At 43.9% G+C, this 23,263-nt stretch overlaps 1 protein-coding gene across 1 annotated transcript in view; it reads right to left on the bottom strand.

Annotated features, from left to right (window-relative positions):
- The window catches only part of EFCAB6 (EF-hand calcium binding domain 6), a 106,838-nt gene that overhangs the window by 11,039 nt on the left and 72,536 nt on the right, over positions 1-23,263 (bottom strand). Inside the window, exons 18-20 of the mRNA XM_065421650.1 lie at positions 20,091-20,279; positions 10,758-10,970; positions 873-1,100 (exon numbers count right to left, since the gene is read on the bottom strand). Of these exons, the coding sequence (XP_065277722.1) occupies positions 873-1,100; positions 10,758-10,970; positions 20,091-20,279 (630 nt within the window). The remainder of the gene's footprint in view (positions 1-872; positions 1,101-10,757; positions 10,971-20,090; positions 20,280-23,263) is intronic.

Consider the following 23,263-nt stretch of genomic DNA (forward strand, 5'->3'; position numbering starts at 1 on the left):
CACGCTGCCCTCAGAGTGGTGGGAGATACCACTCCCTTCCCTGAGTAACTTCCTACCAGTCCTCCAAACGTAGCAGTCCTTGTGGCATCAGGGTCTCCAGGTTCCTCAGCACCCGATGCTCCCTGGGGTTCCCACAGCTGCCAGTCTCTGGGCCTGCTTCCTGGCTCCTCAGCTCCCTCCTGGAAGGGTTGCAACTGCTCCTGGGCTGGAGCTTCTGCTGGGCATCCTCCTTCCCCAGCCGCCAGCCCTGACTGAGCAGTTCTGCAGGCTTTTATGCTTGACTCCCGGTTGGAGCATGCCCAGCAGAGCCTCAGGGGCGTGGCTTCCTCTGCCAGCAGGGAAGGGTTAACTCTCTCAGTCCCAGTGCGGGGCCAGTCTGCCCCGTCACACTGCCTAACAGCTATCAGAGGTTAATAACTTTTGGTCAATACTAGCTTGGGCTGGTGACCTACAGTTAAAAATCTTACATTTTTTTATGTTGCTTTTTCAGCATCTGAGCTTTTATGGCTGGGCCTGTTTACTTTGTTCCCACAAATGTGACTGTCCTATGTTAAATAACAGGTATTTATTTGCAATATGACTCATTTGTGAGTTAGTAGGACAATGGCCAAGATCCCCAGCAGGTATAAACAGCATAACACCATTGGTTTCAATTGAGCTACTCAGTTTATATCTACCGAGGATCAAGTCCATTTTTTTTATCATCCCAAATTCTCTGCTAAGTGCCAAAGCTTCTTATCAACAAACATTTGGACCTGATCTGATGCCCAGTGAAGTCAGTGGGAATATTTTCATTTACTTCTATTGGTATTGGATCAGGCCCTTAATAAACGTGAAAACCTAGAAAAGTCCTTAAGTGATCAAACACCTACTTTTACTTGACCTAATGGAGAAGATGCTGTCTTGGGACGTGAAGGTTGAGAAGGTAACCGTGACCCAGGCTCAGCAGGGGTAGTGGGCTTGGAGGAACATGGAGCATTGTTTGTGGATGGAGTATCTGATGGCATTGTCACTACTTCGGAGTTGAACTTCTTCAAAAAATCACAGTACTTCAGTTTTCCATCGGCATCAACAGGCACTGTATTCCAGAGGTTTTCAAACTAATGGAGAAGCAAAAGACCATTTTTGTAAATGCTAGCTGGAAAAGTATATTATGTACTAAGACTGTTAAAGAAATTGTTGAAAGTGACTTGGAATCCTAGGGCCTAATTTAATAAAAAAATTTACAGCTTCTCTGCAGAAGTCTGTGTAAGTCTGGGAAAACAATGAAAAAGGGATTTCTGTAGGACATTTTTTAATTGAACTGGGCCCTTAGTGAGCTGTTTAAGACCATTAAACCTTCTGATTAGACACTGACTGAGCTACAGTATATAAGAATGCTTTAACAGAAAATGTAAATCAAATGCACGATGCACCTGCATCCTGTCTAAGTACCATGAAGCAAGTTTCTCATTCTATCAGGTGCACCTAAATTCTACTAACATCTCAACAGGCTGTTCAGATTTTTCAGTTATTGTATTTGCATCAACAATTTTATTTCACTCTGAGGGCAAAAATGTCTCATTGCAAAACTTAAATGAATGCCGTAGGAAAACTTTACAGCCTCTTACAGCCTTATATAGTTAAAATATAGTGTCATGAACTGCATCAGTATAATACACAGTATTACTTCAGAAGAGATGGGGCCAGATTCAGATACCCTTATCATAGGTGCTGGAACTAGGGGTGCTGGGGGTGCTGTTGCACACCCTAGCTTGAAGTGGTTTTTATCATATACAGGGTTTACAATTTGGTTCAGTGGCTCTCAGCACCACCACTATACAAATTATTCCAGCACCCTTGACCCTTATTATTCATGCTGAATAGCCCCTCACTGCATGAATGGTCCCATTGATTCCAATGGGATTACTGGTACAGTAAGTTAGTTGAACTACCTCTATATTCCAGACTTGTCTCTTTCTGTCAAAACTAAAATTTCAGCCTTTCTCACAAGTCCTCATGAATGTCTAGCCATCAGCTCGGGCTCACCATGGCTAAAACAGAATTCTTGATCTTTCACCTCATAGACTCCCCCATCTCCTTTCCTGATCACCGTGGATAACACCACTATCCTGCCAGTCACCAAGGACCAAAACCTGAGTGTCATCTTTGACTTGGACCTCTCTCTAGATCCTCACATCCAGGCTATATCTACATCTGGCAAATTCTCTCTGCATATCATCTCTAAGATATAGCCTTTCCTATCCATCCACACACACTCTTGTCCATCTCACCTCTTGATTACTGCAACATCCTTCTCTCTGGCATTGACCAATCAAATCTTGCCCTGCTCATATTAATTCAGAATGCTGCTGCAAAGGCCATGTTCCTAGCCTGTCACTTTACATCTTCCCACTGGTTCTGTCTTTCCTGTCATACCAAAAAATGCTATTTGTCTTCACTCTGAAGGCCCTTCACCCCACCCACCATCTCTCATTCATTATCGAGACATCACACCTGCCTTTGACAGGCCCATTAAGTCAACATCTATGGTCCATTTGTTAAATTTTCAAACAGGCAACTTGTGGTTTCTCCCATGCTGCCCCATATATTGAGAGGAGCTTCCCATAAACAGCTGCAAAACTATCCTTAAAACTTTCCATTTCTGTGATGCTGACTAAAAAAAATAACGGGCTGCTGGTATTCTGATACTATTGCCTTGCATGCTGACCAATACCGTCTCATTGTTTCCTTGTATTCTCTAGTCCAGGGGTTGGCAACGTTTGGCACGCGGCTCGCCAGGGTAAGCACCCTGGCGGGCCGGGCCAGTTTATTTACCTGCTGACGTGGCAGGTTCGGCCGATCGCGGCCCCCACTGGCCGCGGTTCGCCGTCCCGGGCCAGTGGGGGTGGTGAGAAGCCGCGGCCAGCACATCGCTCACCCGCGCCGCTTCCCACTGCCCCTATTGGCCCGGGACGGCGAACCGCGGCCAGTGGGGGCCGCAATCGGCCGAACCTGCCACGTCAGCAGGTAAATAAACTGGCCCGGCCCGCCAGGGTGCTTACCCTGGCGAGCCGTGTGCCAAACATTGCCGACCCCTGCTCTAGTCTATCTGTATTCATCTGTTGTCTCTTGTCTTATACTCAGATTGCAAGCTCTTTGCGGCAGGGCTCTTTTTGTTCTCTGATCAGACCCCAAGTTGTGAGTCCAATGGGGTCTGATCCATGACTAAGGCTCCTAGGTACTACCACAATCAAATAATAATAAAGAATCTGACCCAATGGCAACTTACAGAATTCTAAGGGCCAGACTGCAATACACTTATCCACACAGAATAGTACTTTATTCCACAAGTAGTTCCATTGACTTAAATGGGACTACTCATGGTATAAACTACTAATCAATGTAAGTAAGGGTATCACACTTCACAGTCAAATGAGTCACATTAAACCATGCTTCAGTAGGCAGTAGCACTCCTTTTAAAGCCTTCATTTCTGATTTTTTTTCTAAATATAATCAAATTGTGAAACTTAAACTGCTCTTGACTTAAATCTTTTTTTCAGCAGAAATGTAAACCCTCAAGGAAGCTAGTCACCCCTAGGGCTTTGGTGGATATGGCAAGCTTGCAGTCAAACTTCAAAGGGCAAACGTATATTTTGAACGTTCTTTCAACTTTCCCCCATTGGCCTGGCTGCTACCATGTCATGAATTATAAAAAAAAAATACTTCACATTTCATTTGAGGATCTCGAAGTGCTTTACAAACATTAAATATTACAGCCACTTTTGGGATGGCATACAGCAACAGTTGAGTTCAAGAAGAGAAGAAGCAGAATGTTCATACAATGGAAACTGTAGAAAAGGAGGGAGAGAGTTTTAGGTAGATACACTATAAATACCTGCCTGGAATTTGGCAAGAGCACCATGGCTAAGCCCTCTACTTTTACAAAACGGTCCATGACAACAGAGTCTTGATTTTTCCATTGCTTCACGAAGAATGACCAGACCATGTGAAACTTATTTTTAATATGAAATACTCCATCTATAGCAGGGGTGAGCAAACTTTTTGGCCCGAGGGCCACATTGGGGTTGCAAAACTATATGGAGGGCCGGGTAGGGAAGGCTGTGCCTCCCCAAACAGCCTGGCCCCCGCCCCCTATCCGCCCCCTCCCACTTCCCGCCTCCTGACTGCCCCCTTCAAAATCCCCGACCCATTCAACCCCCCCTGCTCCTTGTCCCCTGACCGTCCCCTCCCACGATCCCCTGCCCCTAACTGCCCCCCGGAACCCCACCTCCTATCCAACCCCCCTTTCTCCCTGTCCCCTGACTACCCCGACCCCTATCCACACCCCTGACCCCTGACAGGACCCCCGGGACTCCCACGCCTATCCAACTGCCCCCTGCTCCCTGACTGCCCCCCCAGAACCCCTGACCCATCCAACCCACCCTGCTCCCTGTCCCCTGATTGCCCCAACCCCTAGCCACACCCCTGCCCCCTGACAGGCCCCCGGGACTCCCACGCCTATCCAGCCCCCATTTGCCATTCCCTGACCGCCTCCCCAGACTCTCCGCCCCATCCAACCGCTCCCTGTCCCCTGACTGCATCCCAGTACCCCCCTTCCCGCCCCCTTACCATGCCGGAGCCAGCCACGCCGCCCCGCTGCCCAGCAGGAGTGATGTGCCAGAGCGCTGGCGGCGCAGCGAGCTGAGGCTGCGGGTGAGGGGCCGGGACCGAGCCTCCCCAGCCGGGACCTCAGGGGCCAAGCAGGACGGTCCTGCGGGTCGGATGTGGCCCGCAGGCCATAGTTTGCCCACCTCTGATCTATAGTGTTACACGGATTCCAACTGAGCCTTTCTAATGTAATTAAAAGTTGGGCATCATCCAGAAAGGGATAACGGTGAGGTCCTTTGTCTCTCTATCCTGGCAATGACCATTAGTAACACTTGAGTAAAGACTTTGAGCAATAACAGCCTTAACAGCAGGATCTTGTATTAGGAGCAGAAATTGCTGTATACAGATTGGAAAGATCTGCCATGGCAACATCATATAGATGTATGTACGCATGGCTTTGCAGGGCCTGTCAATATCAAAATATCACCTGAAGAGACAAAGCTTGATTCTTTCTTACATAATATCTGGCAGTACAAAGGGGCCTTTGTGTAAATGAGAATCAGGCCCACCCTGCTAGTTGCTATCATGGATGGCAGAGTTTCCATCCCATTATTTTTATTTTGTCATCTGCTTATTGAGCTTTATTAGCTGTAAAACAGCTACCACTCCCCTTGACTGCTTTTTTACTCTAAAGACTATGGAATCCAAGGTGGAGGACTCTTCAGGTGGAGAGGGGAGGCTTTTTGCTCCTAAAAAGGGAAAGTGAAATACTTCATACCTTGATTCTGGGCGCTGCCCATTCTCCCTCCCAACCTAGGGTCTGGTTTTAGGCCCATTCTTTAGCTGTCGTGTTGAGTGTTTTACTTGGAATGAAGAAGTGTTTTGGGTTTTCTGTCAGGACTTTCCTCTGGGGTTGATGTTCCTGGCTCATTTCATAAGTCATATTAATTTTATATCATTCTAGTTTTTTAAATCAAAATGTTGTCCAGGGCACAGTCAAATGCCTCACCGAAGTCTAAGTATTACATCAACACTATTACTTTTGTCATCCAAACTTGATATTACAAGTTGTTTCACAGAATTTATTTCCCATAAACGCATGTTGATTGGCATTAATTATATTACCCTCCTTTAATTCTTTATTAATTCAGTCTTGTATCAGCTGCTCCATTATCCTTCCTGGGATCAATGTCAGGCTGACAGGCCTATAATTAAGGCTAAGATTTTGTCACGGATATTTTTAGTAAAAGTCACAAGCAGGTCAGGGCAATAAAGAAAAATTCACAGAAGCTGTGATCTGTCCATGACTTTTACTAAAAATATCTGTGACAAAATGGGGATCTGCAGGGCAGCTGTACAGCAGCTAGGAGCTGTGGGGGTCCCCACCGCTTGCAGCAGCTGGGGGCTGCAGGATATCTCTGCTGTCCTCAGCTCCAAGGGGTCCCCCCGCCAGCTGCAGTGGCCAGGAGCTGCTGGGTACCTCCTGCAGCTCTGGGGGCCCGCAGTGGCTGGGAGCTCGGGGGTTCCCCCCCACCTGTGGCAGCTGGGAGCTCAGGGGTTCCCTCACTGCCCAGGAGCTTGGGGGTTCCCCTGCCACCCACGGCAGCCAGCAGCTCGGGGGTTCCTCTGTCACCGGCGGCAGCCAGGAGCTGTAGGGTACCCCCACCACCTGTGGTACTCTGGAGCTCCCTGCCCCCGTGTGCAGCGGGGGAAACCCCGGGCTCCCGACCATCACAGGCTGAAGTCACGGAGGTCATTGGAAGTCACGGATTCCGTGACTTCCACAACCTCTGTGATTAAATTGTAGCCTTACCTATAATTACCCAGGTCATCCCATTTATACTTTTTAAATACTGGCACAATATTAGGTTTCTTCCAGTCTTCCCCATTGTTCCAATGATTGTTATCTGGATGATAGTTACCTGCTGATTCAAACACGTCTAACGTTAGTAACTGCTGTTTAACATCCTCCTGAGATGGAATGGAAAGTGTTCTCATATGATATGACTACATCATCTGTTTTTTTCTCACATACAGAAGAAAATTATTTATTCAACACTTCTGCCTTTTCTGCATTATTATTGATAATTCTACCATTTCCATCTAGTAAAGGACCAATACCATTGTTGGGATTCTTTTTGTTCCTAGTATACTTAAAAACCTTCTTGGTGTCATCAACTCTGTTGGCCATTGATCTTCTTGTGTCCCTTTGCTTTCCTTTTCAATTGTCTATAATTCCTAGCTTCTGACTTATGTTCATTACTATCAACTTCCCCTTTCTTCCATTTATAACATATTATTTCCTCCACTGTTGGATTGTGGCTTTTGGAGCATCTAGTAAAGTGTCCGTAAACAATTCCCTCTTATCATTCACATTTTTCTGTTTAAATTCTTCCTCCCAGCTGATTTGGCTCACAATTGTTTTCAGCTTTGTGAAATTGGCCCTTTTAAAGCACCAAGTAGAGATAGTTCTGATCTGGACTTTATTCTGTTTGCACATTATAAGTATGATCAAGTCGTGATCACTCATATCTAACCTGCCATAAATTTTTAATTCTGTGATCAGTTCCTCTTTATCTGTCAAGGCAAGATCTAATATAGAATCCCCCCTTTTTGAGTTAGGAAATTGTCATCTAGAACATTTAGAAACTCCAAGGATGTTTTAGTACTGGAGGCCTGAGACATCCAGCATATGTTACTCTACCTGAAGTCCCCCAAGATCATACAGCCTTTTCCCCTATACATTATAGATAAGTGTGTGAGAAGTCAGTTTTCTTGTTTCCTAGTGTCATCTGGTGGTCTGTAGCAGACACCAACTCATTCCCATCTTGTGCTTTATCTCTAGGACATTAATCCATAAGCATTTAAGACAATTTCTTCTGAGTTACCAGTAACATGGAAACAGATAATGCCATTGTTGACATAAAGAGCCACTCCTCCTCCCATTTTTCCCACTCAATCCTTCCTAAATAGGTTATAACCATTATTTTAACATTCCAATCATCCAAGTCATCCCACTAGACTTCAATAGTACCAACTAGATCAAATTTATGCCATAGGGCCACAGTCTCGGCCACAGTTTGGAGTCTAGCTGTGAAATGCGGGGACTTGGAAATCCATGGATGTATCTGCTACGAAAAAAGTCACTCGGGACATTTTGTAGAAAGCAGTGAGGAACTCTTTATTGTTTAGAGGATCCACATTTTTCAGGTTGTCGCATCATGACATGGCTGCTCTTGTGAAGCAGGAATGTTGGACAGCTGCTGAGCTACTGAAATCTCTGCTCAGGCTGCCTTCTATTTTTCTGTCCACCCTGCCTTTGGGGCAGAAATCCCATTCTGACAGAATAACGATAACTCCAGCCAAGGAAGCTGCAGCACTATTCACATTTGGTTTAGCAGATATAGAATCTGGGAGGAGGGTGAGGGGCTGGATTCCATTGTCTCAGCACTGCAGGCTAATCAGAGTCATTCTTGCCAAATTCAAGCTGCAGTCAGGGCATAAAAAGCTCCACTGAGGCTGCAGCTGATCCAGTGGGAGCTTTAGAAATGTAGCTGAGCAGTGGAAGAGATTTCCTAGAGAGAAGCTCCAAACCACTGTCACTTCCTTTGCCCCAGGAGGATGAGAGACCAAACAGCTGCCGAGAAAGAAGATTAGTTGCTTAGCAACCAGCCAGCAACTAACTCTTATGCCTGCCTCTGTTGTTATTTATTATTTGTGTTATCATAATGCCTAGGAGGCGCAGTCATGGCTCAGGATCCCATTGTGCTAGGCACTGGACAAACACAGAACAAAAAGACAGTCCCTGTCCCAAAGAGTTTACAATCTAAAGTATATGACAAGAGACAACTGATGGATACAGACAGATCAATAGTACAAGAAAACAATCAGTCTAAAGAAGCAGCAACAGAAAACTGAAAGTACCTGCAGTACCTTTATCCTGCATGACAGCAGGATAAAGAGCACCAGTTTCAACTTCAGAGAACCAACGAACTAAGGGCACCCCAAGCAGGTGCCAAGGAACCTAGAGCAAAACCTCACACGACACCCCAGCCAATGCACCTCAGCAGAGGGGATTGAAGATCAGACATAGCAGCATACCCCATCTGCAAGGAACCCAGATCAAGACCCTTGACCAGATCTCACTGAAAACACGCTAGCTCGGGGGCCTGTATGATCAGGAACATGGCCAGCGACTAGATGGTTTTCTGTTTACAAATCACTTATCATTTCATGGGGAACATCAGTACAATCCAAAAAAGAATCTGCAGCAGTGTCCATCCAAAAGAGGTTAGCATGGAGCTGCTGAATTGTGCCAATAAGTCTTGGTATTAGAAGACTTTCAACTTTTATTTGTCTTTTCCCGATTGTTAGTTTTCTCCCTGCTAAGGGGAGCATGGAAACCAAAGCCACCAGCTTGCTGACTGATGCTGGTGAAGCTTCCTCTGGAAGCTCAGTCAGACAGTAAAGTTATTAACACAAGCAAATGACAGAAGACATTTATGAAGACTACTATAAAGAAAATGAAGGAGTCCCTGTGTACCACTGTCAGACAGCATGGATGAATTTGCTGACATAGTTTCCTCTAGCAGCTGATCTCCTAGCCAGTGCCTACAGAAGTAATCTGACTACTCTTGAGTCATTCTCAAGAACAAGAAATATGGTTATTCAGCATATCCGAATATGAAGAGTCAGAGAACTGAAAAATTGCAAGGAACTCAGCTGTCTATGAAGTGGGTGAACTGTAGTTACTTTGGCAACAGTAAGTCAGTGCAGCAGGTGGTCCTATGGAACAGAGTTCTGAATCGGGGGCTATCAAAAGCACATCTTGCACCTGAAAAAATATTCACTGAAGCAGTCAAGCAAATGTTGGAAAATACAGTGGCCAAGAGGGTATCTGTCCAAGAGAAAAAAGCCTCCTGGCAAACAAAAATCACAAATGATAGAAGGACTTTTACAGATTTCTCTGTTGATATGGAAGTACAGGACTTTAATGGAATCAAGATGGGATAAGCTCTTCAGTCAAACTGTGTGCAGGTTTTGTAGGGAGCAGGGCAGTAACTTGCCACTTGAGCAGAAACTCCTGGAGTCCTTGTGGCTCCGATAGATACAATGTATTCAATGTCCATTGGATAGCAAGGCCGTTATGCCACCCTTGCAGAGGATGAAGTCTCTGTCTCTGCATGACCAAGTCAACTCAGCTAATCCGTATGATGGCTGATGTGAGCACAGCAATACAACTGGACTTGAGAAGTCCTTGGCTCAGGGAGATGTAAAGACTACTACTGTATCCAGACACTGCACAGGGCACAAGGATGAAGGATTTCTTGCATCCTCTCCCCATCTCGTGTGCACCAATGTATAGTCTAGACCTAATAAAGTCCTTTGAATACAACACTTACAGCCAGATCCTCAGCTGGTGTAAACTGATATAGCTCCATTGCCTTAACTGGAGCTATGCCTCCTTACACCAACTGAGAATCTGACCCTTAGACCAAGCTGTTTTGACTTCCAACCTGGCTTGCAGGATCTGGCACATAGAAAGCTTTAAAAATGGTCAGAAGATGCAAAAGAAAAAAGTAGACTTGGAGCCCAATTTTCCCTTGTATAAATGTGTGTAACTTCCACTTAAATCAATAGGAGTTGTGACCATATATTTTAGGGAAAAATTGGACCCAATGGACCAAGTTCAGCTTTCAGCTACACGCATGCTATTCCCGCTGACTTCAATGAAAGCTGCACTGTATATCTGAGAACAGAATTTAACCAGTGGAGATCCTGTTGAGGGACCAGAAATGAATGGTTATGCAACAAAGACAGACAGACTCCTCATCAGGACTGTAGGCCTAAGAGTGTGCCTAAAGATTTGTGCAACTGACATTTGAATTTATTCTGCTGGTATCCTAATATAGGTATGCACTACGTACTGCTTACCTTTAGGGAGCTTGCAATTATTGTAGTTCACATACATACTCAGATATTATTGAAACAGCAATCCCTCGTAATTGCAGCAATAAATATTTATGAAATAATATTCTCCAATCCCTTTTGTTTTGCACCAAAAATATCAGGTTACTTGCATATATACACTAGCATGTATACACACATCCCTATACTCTATGCCAATCTAGTTAGTTGTACACTTAAATAATCAATACTTTTCTTACTTGTTCATCTGTCAGAAGCAGAAAGTGACGGTTGCAAATACCCCGGAAGTCCTCTTTTGATACTGTATTAACTTTCTCACAATCGATATCTTTAAACTCTTGTGCAATGGTGTTAAAGCGAGCAGTCACTACTTCTTGTATACGTGTAAGGATATCTTTCTTTGACAGCTCCTGAGAAGATTTAGGCTGAGCGACTTTCTGCCCTTCCTCAGTCTAGACAGAACATACACACAAAATCAGTGATGGATTCACAGAATAAATTATAAATCATGGTGCGGCCTTCAGCCAGTCATAGTGGGGAAAGTCTATGGAGAAGGCAGCCGTATAGTTCAATCTATTCCAAGTAATGCTCGCATATACCATGAAAGAGAAAAAGGGTCATGTTAAAAAGAACAAAAACCTAAACTGACATAACATAAAGGGTGAAACTTAAGCCAATAAAAGCAAAGAAATTCAAAGCTGAGTTTTACAGAGGTCTAAAAAAATGTCTGAGCTTAGGGTAGTATATCCCATAACCTCTGATGGAGGTGCCACTGGGTACAAACTACAACATCCCGTTATGAATTCTAAACATTCTTGATAATACTTTATCTTGAAAAAGTAACCTATAAACTTGAAACCATGTCTGCTGTAAAAAATTGGTCAAAAGAAAAATGGTATATTGCAGAATAACCCTAGATAGAGTTCCCATCTTGTATATATCATTGTATTTATTACTGTATGCTTTTGTGGGCAAACCATGGGTCAGATCCTCAGTTAATGGAGCTATACTGGTTGACATCAGCTGAGGATCTGGCCCCCACTGTAATCGAGTGATAAAATACAAGATTAAAACTTTTTATGTAACCATGGAATCTTTTAAACATAGTCCTAAAATCAAAATTTGCTATCAGATGAGGTGGAGAATGCTTTGCTGGTCATTTGAGCACTAGTACACAAGCATTTCCATCCAATTACAAGCCTAGACAGCTAACTCAGCTGCTCCCACACATCTTATTGAAAAGTACTCTTCCCACAAATTAATAGAACGATGCATTTTGTTGTAGTAACTGACAGACCAATCGTGACCCCAGTTGTCATGGATCTCTAGGGCACGTAAGACCCTCAGACTCTGTAAACTGTACAATGGTATGCTCAATGCTAGTAAAAGTTAGCTCGGTGTGCAAAGTTCATTGCCTCAGTGGTTAGGGTGAAAAGACACTGTCTTTGGCCCATACAGATTCTTTAAAGTTCCCCCAGATTCCTTTAGGAAAGCCAGTGAAGCACCCATGTCTTTCTGGACATTGGAGAGACACTGTCCATGCTCAGCACCTTCCCAGCATCTGACTGCCATATGAGACAATCATGTGGGCCCGGCTATTCCAGTATCTAGGAAAGAATTTGGCAGCCCATGTACGTGCTTCATGGGTGCCCTAGAGCGGTGCTTCCTCCTTAGGAGTTTTCTGGGCTGCAGAATCCATGCAATCTGCAGAGCTCCTGGGTCTGGGCTTGGGCTCTGAAATCCTAGAGGAGGTTCGTGAAGCAAACCGCAATTAATAGTGGCAAATCAGTATACAAAATAGTACTTGTTCCTATCTAGCACTTTTCATTAATAATCCAAAAGCATATTACTGATATGAACTATGCTGCACAGCTGCTCTCTGTTATCCCCTTTTATACAATTGGGTAAACTCAGTTACAGAAAGGTTAAGAGACTTACTGAAATCACACAAGTTAGTGGGAGAGCTAGGAAAAGTATCCAGGACTCCTGACTCCCAGTCCAATTTTTTAAGCATTGGACCACAACTCCACTGTATAAAGCATTTAGATGTGTTCAAGGTGGGACAATGAGATGTTTATTATAGATTGTCATAGCTGGTGCATTAAGTTGTAATTTTTTCAGATTTTCCAGTTGTCAGTGTGAGCTTTGCAAACAGATTTAGTAGCCCTCTTTTTTGTTGCTGTTATTCTAATTTTCCTTAACATTAAGATGGATCGAGTCTTATGTAAAACAAAATTACATGAAAGTTCTTGAAATAAATAAGGAAAGCTAGCCTTCCAAAATGTGTCATTCTCTCAAACACTCCCAAGCAGTTAGATTTTTACTAATAATGTCCTTTGCCTTATTACAATAATTAAAAACAGAAGTGCAGTGCTTTGCAGTTTTCAGAATGTTAGAAACCTAGAAAGATCTATTGTATAATGCCTGGCAGTCTTCATTCCCTAACAGCAGCATGGACTCGATTCAGTGTCTGCATGAATAATTCCACTTCTCATATTTCTTCTCTTAATAATACAGCTGTAATTCTTATCCTGCGGGTACATTTTATGTAAAGTGTGGTTAATATTGAAAAGTGTTATTTGCATCTGAAGATAGTGGTGTCTTTTCTGATTAGGTGACAGGTTTCTTGTAGTTATGGAAGAAACATATTTTCTTTTCCATTCAGTTATAATGATCATGTGAGAAGTGACAAGGAAACTAGAGTATAAGACCAAAAGCCATCTGTTCCTTTTTTTGGTATTTAGTATTGCTTAGAGTAGCAAAACTTGTACTTTTAAACTTATAAATGTATAAAATAAAATACTAACATTTAACATATTTTTAAGAAATGTCCTTGAATTAAAAATGGAAGTGTTTATAATAGCTTTTTTTTATATTAGCAGTACTTGCTTGCATAGCTATAGTAAAGACAGTTGCCATTTGTGTTATGAAAATCCTGCTTTCAAGAGTTTAAAAATTGCACTGGATTGAAGCTTGGCATGTAACCCCGAAAACAAAGTATTTCCTCTTTAAAAATAATTCAATTATTTTAACTATAACTCCATATTTTGTAGTCGCTGAAATTGAATTTATAAAGAAGACTTGACTTCATCTAAAAACTGAAGTTTGCTGCTGCTTTTTAGAGGTAAAATTTGGAAGTGTTGAATAGGATTTTAGCTGCACAGTTTTAATTAATTTTAACTTTTTGAAAATGTAACTCTTTGGCAGCAAAATGGACTTCTGTATTCTGTTGTTCATAAATAAATAACAAAACACAGCAGTTATTTACTCTGAAAACTGGCTACTCCAAATTCATGTTTGGTGCGTTTTATTACTATGCATCAGTCTTCCACTATATCTACCCCACAGTGTAGATTTTCAGCTTGCAGAATGCTACTGATCTGAATAGGAGTTTAGATATAGTAATATGTACCAAGGGTTAAGAGTGTGTCAGATTTGAAAATGATACATTGAAAATGAAAGTTTTATGCACCTCATACACTTGTTTTGAACCCAGTTGCACTGACACCCACCCACACATTCCAGCTTAGCAATGTTTAGATGCAGTATTACTACTATGGAAGATCAGATAAAAAAGAAACACAACCATTATACTACAGACTTTAAAATAGGGGAAATAATTGACTATGGGCCCAATCCTGCCCTCCATTACAGTAAATGTGTACAATCCCTTTTTAAATTAATGAGATTTACACACAATCAGCTGAGTGCCTAAAATATTTTTACATAAGAAGAACATATTAATAGGTTTGGGCTAATCAGCCCTTACCTCATTCCTCATCCTCTGATGGAGGTGTCCCTGAACTCCTCTCTCACCTGAGGTAAGAGAACCCCAAGTTCCTATAAGTTTAACTAAAATAATTATGGAATTAAATAACAATATTAGTCAAATTTTGCTCTTAATCCATTTTCAAAGCATTTACTATGGGCTAGATCATGTCACAATGATCTGCACCTGTAAAAGGAGGGGGATCAGCAACCTCTACTATGTTTTTTGACCACTAAGGGCTATCTAGAGGTTCAGGATAAGAATATGGAGGTGTTGGGCAGGCAGGGGGTGAAATTGTAGGTAGGTGGAAGATGAGCTTTGCCTCACTTAGCAGCTTGTAGGAATGCCACCGGAATGTTAATGCAGTCTGAGGTTGTACTAACTCTCCCGCAGTGGCCTCTCAGCACTGGAGAACCCCTTGGCTCTTTAAGGAGGTCTGGGGGAATGGAGGCTGCCACAATGAAGATAAACCTTGTGAGTGCCAATGTTTCCAGGAAAGGAAGCCCCAGAGCCAGTGGAGTAGCTAATTGCAGAAGCCCCGACCTGTTGGGGGTAGTAGGGAAGAATTCTGTCTTCCTAAGCACTACACAGGTCCTCTGAACAAGGGCTATTGCCCAGAGGTCAAGGTCATTTGGTCACAAAACAATATCTGAACTAACATGATAGACTAGATGGTTCTCAAATCTCATACCTTTGTGTTTATGTATGCATAGGATTAATATACCTGTTTCACCACTCCATTAACCTCGTTATACTGGTGTAACTTCCAAGTTACACCAGCATAAACCCCCTTTAAAAAAGTAGTTTTTTGGGTTTGTCCAGAGACAGTTTTTATAGCTGTGCAACTCTTCCCTCCAGATTCTCCCTCTCTTCTCCAGCATTTCTCTGTCTCCCCTCTCCGTCCATTGTGAACCCTGCTTGTTGCCCCTGAATCTCTCTTTCTAGATCTTTCATAACCTCTCTCCTCTTCTTTTCCTGCCTTATGGGTAGTGAAATCTCTTATGCGGACCCTGTCAGTCACCTCCACCTGTCCTGGAATCCTCAAGGCCCAACATTCTGCCAGCCAGCTTTAAAAGGGTCATCAAGGTAAGAGGGGTGAACTTTTAGAAATCTTCCATGCAGGTAAAAACACTGAGTGAGATGAAGGCTAGATGGACCTTTGGTCTGACCCAGTATGGCCATTCTTATATATGTTTTCACTTTTCCTCCCTGCAAATCACTTTACTAGTTCAGCAGATCTTCATATATTTTATCCAGGGCCTGATCTTGGTCAAATGAAGTTCCCATGAGGTAAATCCTGAGTGGTGCATTACTCCCTTCTTCTAATGTAGGGGAGCTCCAACCTGGCCCTATTAGCCCTGAGACTGGCAGGCCAGCACAGAAGGAGTCGTGGAGCATATCCTCAGCTGCTCCATGGTCTAGACCAGTGGTTCTCAACCCACAGCCTGCAGGCAGCCCAATCAGCACACAGCTGAGGCCCATGTGACATCCTCAGGGCTGTAACTAGGGTGGGGTGGAAGGGGCACTTGCCCCAGGCACAGAGCTGGCATGAGGGTGCAAAAATGGAGTGATGCAGGATTGGGCCCAGCATCAGCGCCCTCCCCTAGCAGGATCAGGCCCACCAGCATCAGCCCTCCCCTGGCAGGATTGGGCCCAGCAGCATTGGCAGGAGGCCAGGGTGCTCAGTGCCCCCACACTCTGCCAGTCCAGTGACCCCGGCTGGAGCAGGCTCCCAGCACTAGGACTGCAGCAGCAGGGGAGCAGGGTGGGCTGCACGGCTGATCTACCTGCAGCTGAGGTAGGAGACCAGCAGGGGAGGGGAGGGAGGTACAGGGGGCTAGGGTCATGGGGGGTGAAGGGAGGAGGTGCAGGGGGCTAGGACTGCATGGAGATGGGTGCAGCGGGTGCATGGGGCACAGATTTGGGGGGGGGATGGGACTGGTGGCAGTCCCTGGATGGGGGAACTAGATACTGGGGCAAAGTCCATGGATGGAGGGGTTGAGTGCTGGGAGCCAGTCCTTGGGGTGGGGAGGGTGCTGGGGGCAGTTGCCGGGGGGCAGTCCCTGGGTGGGGGACTGGATCCTGGAGGGGGAAGTTCCTAGGGGGGCTGTTCTGCCGTGGACAAGGTACCCTGTCTCTGCAGGGCAGGCATGTGTGCCAGCCCAGTGTTGGGGAGGTCTGGATGCTGGGGGGACAATCCCAGGGGGGTTGGGTGATGGGGGGCATTCCCTGGCTAGGGGGGCAGTCTGAGGAAGGGCTGGGAGACAGTTCCTAGCTGGGGGGATCGGAGGGGCTGGGTTCCTGGGTGTCTGGGTGCCTGGGGTAATCTCTGGCTGTGGGGATGGCACACCACAACGGGTAGGGCTCCCCATCTTTGCAGGCAGACTCCGCAGCCATGCTCTCTGGGTGCTCAGCTCAGCCACACCACCCTGGCAGCAAATTAATTAACAATTAATTAATTTTAACAGTTAATGTTTTGTCTTATTTTGCTAATTTAAAATGCTCTTGGTAGACATTTGCCAGTGTTGAAATGAAAGGTACTATATCAATTTGAATCACGTTGCTATCATATAACAAATACTAACCCTTCTTTTTTGTAGATGTTCAGGTAATATATTGTGTGGACACGGCTCACGTAACACATAGAGAGCTGCGTATGTGCCCACAGTGGTAAATAGTCCACTGGTCTGGACACTTTACTAAAGGCCCTAAGACGTGTTCTTCGTTGGTTAGCAGTATCACAACATAAAATGTGACCCCTTTCTCAGCTATTGCTGTACCATCCACTCACTTTTAGGTAGCTGCTTAGTAATATCAGAGGTAAATGGCCCAATCAGAATTCTCTCTCACCTCCTTATCTTTATCACACTTCAGTCATAGTGCTTAAAATGCTTTACATTTCTTTAATCTTATTTTTGACAGTATACTCATGCACCTCTACAGAAAACTCTAATTCAGTTGACATCTCACTCATTTACATCAGATCAGACCTATTGTTGTTTGTATTATAGAGAACTAATCAGAATATAAATCTCATTAGCATACATCAAAACCATCCAAAGACCCTAACGATGAATAAAATTTTGAAATAATTTCCCCAAGATGTTCTCACCTCCTCTTATTCAGCAGTTTTCTAAGCATAAAATATATCTTAAACCTGTATAGCTTCTGGGCTTGTAAATGTTTGCCTTTGTGGTTGAGGGTTTTATTTATGAGGTGCCATTTGAGACAAAAGTCATCCCAGGCCCATATTTTACTAGTTCAGTAAATTTTCCATACTTAATGATCAAGCTGAATACTTTACTACTTACTTTTGCATATATTTCAGTGATCAAGTTGTATAACATAATAAGATTTCATAATGTGATTGAATGAGTTGCATACCTCATTAATTTAGCTACATACTTTAAAAGTCAAAATTATTGCATATTTGGAAGAGGTGAATAGTTTAATGATCAGCCTCCCCTTGCAACTTGTGCTCCAGCCCAGATATGAATGTGGGCCCACAGCGGGATGAAATTGCAAAGGAACAGAATTTTCATTTGAACTCAAATTGAAAACATCAGATTTGATGGGATCTAGAAGCTGATACTATGGATCTGGTTCATATTACTTTTAAACAAAATTCTCCCATCTGGAGAGATTTGGAATTTTACTGATGGTTTTCTCTCATCTATCCCACACACAGCACATTCAAGTGCCAGAAAAATATTGATTCACTGAGAAAAAAATGCTGTTCAAACAGAAGCAATTTAAGGTTCAATCTTGTGAAATACTAAGCACCTCCAGCAAGATATTGAGCATCTTAATTTCCTGCCGAAGTAATTGGCTTAGCAACTTCCAGGAGTTACTCAGCATCTTGAAAGATTCAGCACTAAAGAAGTTTCTGATGCAGAATTAGTCTTGTTAAGGGCCTGATCCTGTGAGGTGCTGAGCTTTTTCAACATGAGTTAAGGAGGGTGGCCCCTTGGAGGCTCAAGATATACCAGAAACAACCCTAGGTATCAAAAATAGTTATCTAATGTTAAAGCTTGCTAAAGGACCATTATTGCTGCATACAAATACACTCGTAAAACTAATACATTATTGGGTCTGGATTAACAGAGGTGTGAATAAGGTGTTTTAATTCTATGCATACATGAACACAAATGTATCAAATCTGAGAACCAGATAGTCTATCATGTTAGTTAGGATATCATTTTGCTAATATGATGAAAATGTAAATATTTAAAAATCTTATTTTTTTAAAGAACTGTACTTAAAACTACTTTTATTCTACCCATACTTAACTAGGCTTTTCCTGCCATTACGGACAGAGTAACAGACACAATACTATAAATGTGAATGCTAAATTTACAGACAGTAAAATGTGTTAAACTATGGACACAGTTGCACTTATAATAAACCCTAGAGTGAATCTAAATATTCCTATTGACAACTGACACATACATATTACAAACATTTTGAAGCTGTTTGCGGGTTCTCCTTCATTTGAAAATTGCAGTCCTTTTCTTCCTCTTAAGAAAGAAACTAATCCTGCTATTCTTTAATGCCTAACAGATTTTTTGATTTGGAATATAAACAGACACAAAGTAGAAATCTCATTGGTTTTTCAGTTGCTACATTATGACATAATATTTAATTACCATATAGTTCTGTATGAATTTGTTTTGCACAACATTCTATTATTGCCATGGTAATAAAGTAAAAAGGCTTTTTATATGGTTTTCCATTGGATGACAATTTTTTTTTTTTTTTATTGTCCTGCAAGCATATATTTTGCAAATGAAACAGTCGCTGCTTTTTAAGGCATAAGATGCAAGTTATTCTATTTTGTTTAAGGACTACTATATTAACTGATACAAATAGTTTTTGATTCTCTTGGCCAAATTTAGAAGTGAACTGCAAAGGGGCATAATTTAGCCTCCCTTGCACTCAGTTAGACTTACTTATAGCCATTTATCATTGTGTAAGGGAGTCTATGGTAGGACATGCAACTGGAAGAAGGTGTAGGAATGTGTAAATTAAATAGAATGGAAACCTCTGTATACCGTCTTTACCTGTTCTTAATTCCTACATTTGGGTGGGGGGACAGGGAAGTTCCAAATTGTTAAGTGGGTGTGAGTGTAAATCTAAGGTCCTCATCCTATGTCTGTGTAGAGTCCCATTAACTTCAGTGGAGTCTGTGCGGGTGTAAGTGTCAGATAACATGACTGGGCCACAATTAAATGTAAGTGAATCTTAAGTAAGTCTAGAGTGAGGCTAAGTTTGTGTAACACACTCATTGAGGGTGTCAGAAGTTGTAAATTTCACCAATTGAAATTTCCTTTATATTTACTCAAACTCACCTCTCAATTTGGCCCTCTGTGGTGTATACATTTCACTCCCATTTTAATACATTTGTTCAGAGTAAAACATTGGCTTAATCATTGAAAAAATGAATGAATTAAATAAGCCTGTTCAAGACCCAAAATCAGTCATCTTTCTGTAATTCCCCCTCCTTACTAGTTACTCTATTCTAGCAAAGCCCTCTGTTCCCATGGAGTAACTTGAAGAATCAATGCCATAATTTGCTAATTCTAATGAATGTTCTTTCTTATATGAGAGACCCTATTCACTTGTCCTTACTCATTGCTTACTCAACAGAAATTCCCAACATCCCATTGACTGCAAGAGATATTTGACGGGAGAAGCTGCACCTGACCATTTATTTAGAATTAGCAAGCTTATTGAATTCATTCATCTTAAGGCATTTGAGTTCATTTTTAAAAGAAACAGCTTACAGCTTGGTAGCTAGACTTACCTCTAAGAGGAGATTAATATTTTTCAGGAAAAATTTCCAGTCTACTGTATGATTTTCATAAATCCTTAGCTTCTTGAGTAGGTGCCTGAATTGCCTGTCCGATAGTTTAAAGCAGAAATGGTCAAGTACCTGGCGGAATTCCAGTGCTTTAATTGCCCCAGTGCCTTCTTTATCAAACAGAGAAAATGCCTGAGAAAGCAAAAAGGAATGTTACTTTAAAGACACTGAATATTTCAGAAGAGATTTATCTTTAGCATGGCCGTTACTGGATGGCTACATTGTATAGATAAAGGCATATGTGATATGTATTCCTCTTATCTGCAGGTATTTTAGATGTGAAGAAATGAAAGAAGTTTACAAGGATTTTATTGAAACCCCACTGGAAATGAAAAGTTTATCATTGTATTGAGATCCAACAAGTTTAAAAATCAACCAAATTTATCCTATATTTTTGTGTATTAAATAAATAATTTTTTCTCTAATCAATAGACTCTTCCAAAAAATAAGCATTCAGTGAGAACAGATAGACATTTTATATTTGATTGCTTGGATTCCCAAATATACAGCCCAGGTACAAGTTAACATGACTTCCTATCAGCCAAACAAGAAAGGATACAAACAAAAATGTTTCAGACATCCACCCCCTGTAGAGTGCCCCCATAGAGAAAATTTGAGCTGGCTGTGCATACTAGTTTGTTTCCTTTCTCCCAGCAGATGGAAACTTTTGACTGGCTAAGCTAATGTTGCCTTTTTCCATTCTCCCCCCTCCAAAGCACTCTGTGGGAAAGATTAAAAAAAAATTTAAAAAAATAAAATAAAACAAAATTAATGGAGATATCCTATCTCCTAGAACTGGAAGGGACCTTGAAAGGTCATACAAGTCCAGCCCCCTGCCTTCACTAGCAGGACCAAGTACTGATTTTGCCCCAGATCCCTAGGTGGCCCCCTCAAGGATTGAACTCACAACCCTGGGTTTAGCAGGCCAATGCTCAAACCACTGAGCTATCCCTCCCCCCATCTCCATTCTCAGTATCTCTTGGAGATGCAGAGGTCAACCTGTGAGCAAATAACCTCTCATCTTGGTTTCCACATTCTTGCTCTTCCAGGCATTAGGGTTGCCATCTGTCCAGGTTTTCCTAGTTTCATTCCTTTTTTGAAGGTAACTGTCCTGGGAAATCTGGAAGGGTGCTCAGTACACACTGTCATCTGTCCAGTTTTATAGGCACAGGATCTTCTCGGATGTTCCAGTTTTTTGTACTTTAGAGGTGGCAACCCTATGAGTTCCCAAAGACTCTTTCCACAGGAAATGTATTAGACTGAATTCTGCTTCAGAAGCAGACACTGAAGAGAGTGCAAAGAACCAGAAGAGGCATCGAATGCTGTAAGCAACTGGTGCAGTGAGAGTGGATACTGGAGTGTAGAGGAGCCACTGTGTGTGGAGCACTGTGACTCCACTCAACTAACAACCACTTACCCAACTTTATCTTTGCCCCCTTGTTTTGTTTTACAATAGAAATATGCAGTTGAATATATAAACATTGATTTTACATATGCAAATGTTTTGTACAAATTTGAAAGGAATATAGTCCTAGTCAAAGTTCTATAGGTTCACAATTTAAACATACCTAATTCATTTGGTGGGGGCTTGTAGTCTTATTGGAAACCCGAGAGGTGGGCGGGCACAAGCCCGCCCACTTCTAAAGACCCCTCCCCCAGCCCAGCGGGAGGGACCACTGGACCCAGGGACCAAATGAACGCGGGGGACAACAAATGAGAAAACCAGGGAGTGAGGTGAAGGTCATAGGTTTAAAATGACAGTACCGGATGGGGACACCGAGCAGAGAACCCCGGACAGCGCCCACTGCTCCTCAAAGCTGTCCAGGGAGCCAGCGGACGCTGCCCAGTGAAACTCTGCCCGGATACGTGAAACTAGGGAGGAACGGAAATAGGCCCCCCAGTCGCAGAGCACCCCCTCATCCAGCATCCTCCTCCTGGTAGTATAGATGGAGAGCTTGGCCAGGACCAGGAGGAGGTTGATGAGGAGGTCTCGCAACTTCATGGGGCCACAGATAGGGTGTGCGAAAAGGAACAGGTGTGGGGAAAAGTGCAGCCAGAACCTCAACAAGAGGTTCTGGAGGAGCCAGAATAGGGGTTGCAACCTGGCGCATTCGAGATAGGCGTGCGCCAAGTTCTCCCTCACACCGCAAAAGGGGCAGGCCTCGGGTATGGGTGTGAACCGCGCCAGGTACACGCCCGTGCTCATGGCTCCGTGAAGGAGCCGCCAACCGATGTCCCCGGCGGGCCGTGGAACCAAGGTGGAATAGAGGCTGGCCCACCGGGGCTCCTCACCCTCTTTAGGTAGAAGACAGTCACGCCATTTGGTGTCTGGGCAGGACGCGAGGGTGAGGAAATGCAGCGTGTGGAGCACAAGCATGTACAGTTGGTCTCTAGGCGCGGTTCGGAACCGGACCGGCTGCAGGGTACGCAGCCGGCTTGGAGTGTGGGAACGGTGAGGCCAGGGGGGCTCGCTCGCGGAACAGGGGCCGAATAACAATGTCTGGAGGCCCAGGGTGAGGGGTGGGCAGGGAGCGCCCTCTCGCAGGGCCCGCTGCAGGAAGATGAGAGAAACGGGTGACAAGGCGGCCTCCACCTCCTGGAGTACGCGCGCAGGGGGGTCGTAAGGGTGGAGAGCCCCATGCACCCACCGAGCACATGGGGATCCACCCAGTGCCCCCGTCATAGTCCAGGAGGTCTCCGACCCTAGTGGTTTCTGCCAGGACCAACCTCCGGCGCACCAAGGGAGACTCCGCCACCTGCACACGCAGATTGGGGTTGTGTAGCTGGGGCTCCGTGAGGAGGTCCGCCCCCTCGGTGGCCACAAAGGACCTGGTCGCTGAAAAAAGCTTCCAGGTCTGGAGGAGGTCCTGGTAGGAGACCGGCAGCTCTGAGGGGTCTCGCGGAAGACCCCTCGGGTGGACAAAAAAGAGCTGCCAGTCGTATCGGAGCCCTCGGAGGCGGCAGAGAAAGGTGTGCGCCAACGTGCTCCACGCCGGACTACCTGCACCGTAAAGGAGTCACTGCAGGGCCTGGAGGCGGAAGACATGGACCTGGCTGCGAAGGCAGACTAGGCCCTGTCCTCCCTCCTCCAGGGGAAGACTCAAAACCCCTGCAGG

Source organism: Emys orbicularis, chromosome 1, assembly GCF_028017835.1.
Source record: "Emys orbicularis isolate rEmyOrb1 chromosome 1, rEmyOrb1.hap1, whole genome shotgun sequence".
Taxonomy (NCBI): Eukaryota; Metazoa; Chordata; order Testudines; family Emydidae; genus Emys; species Emys orbicularis.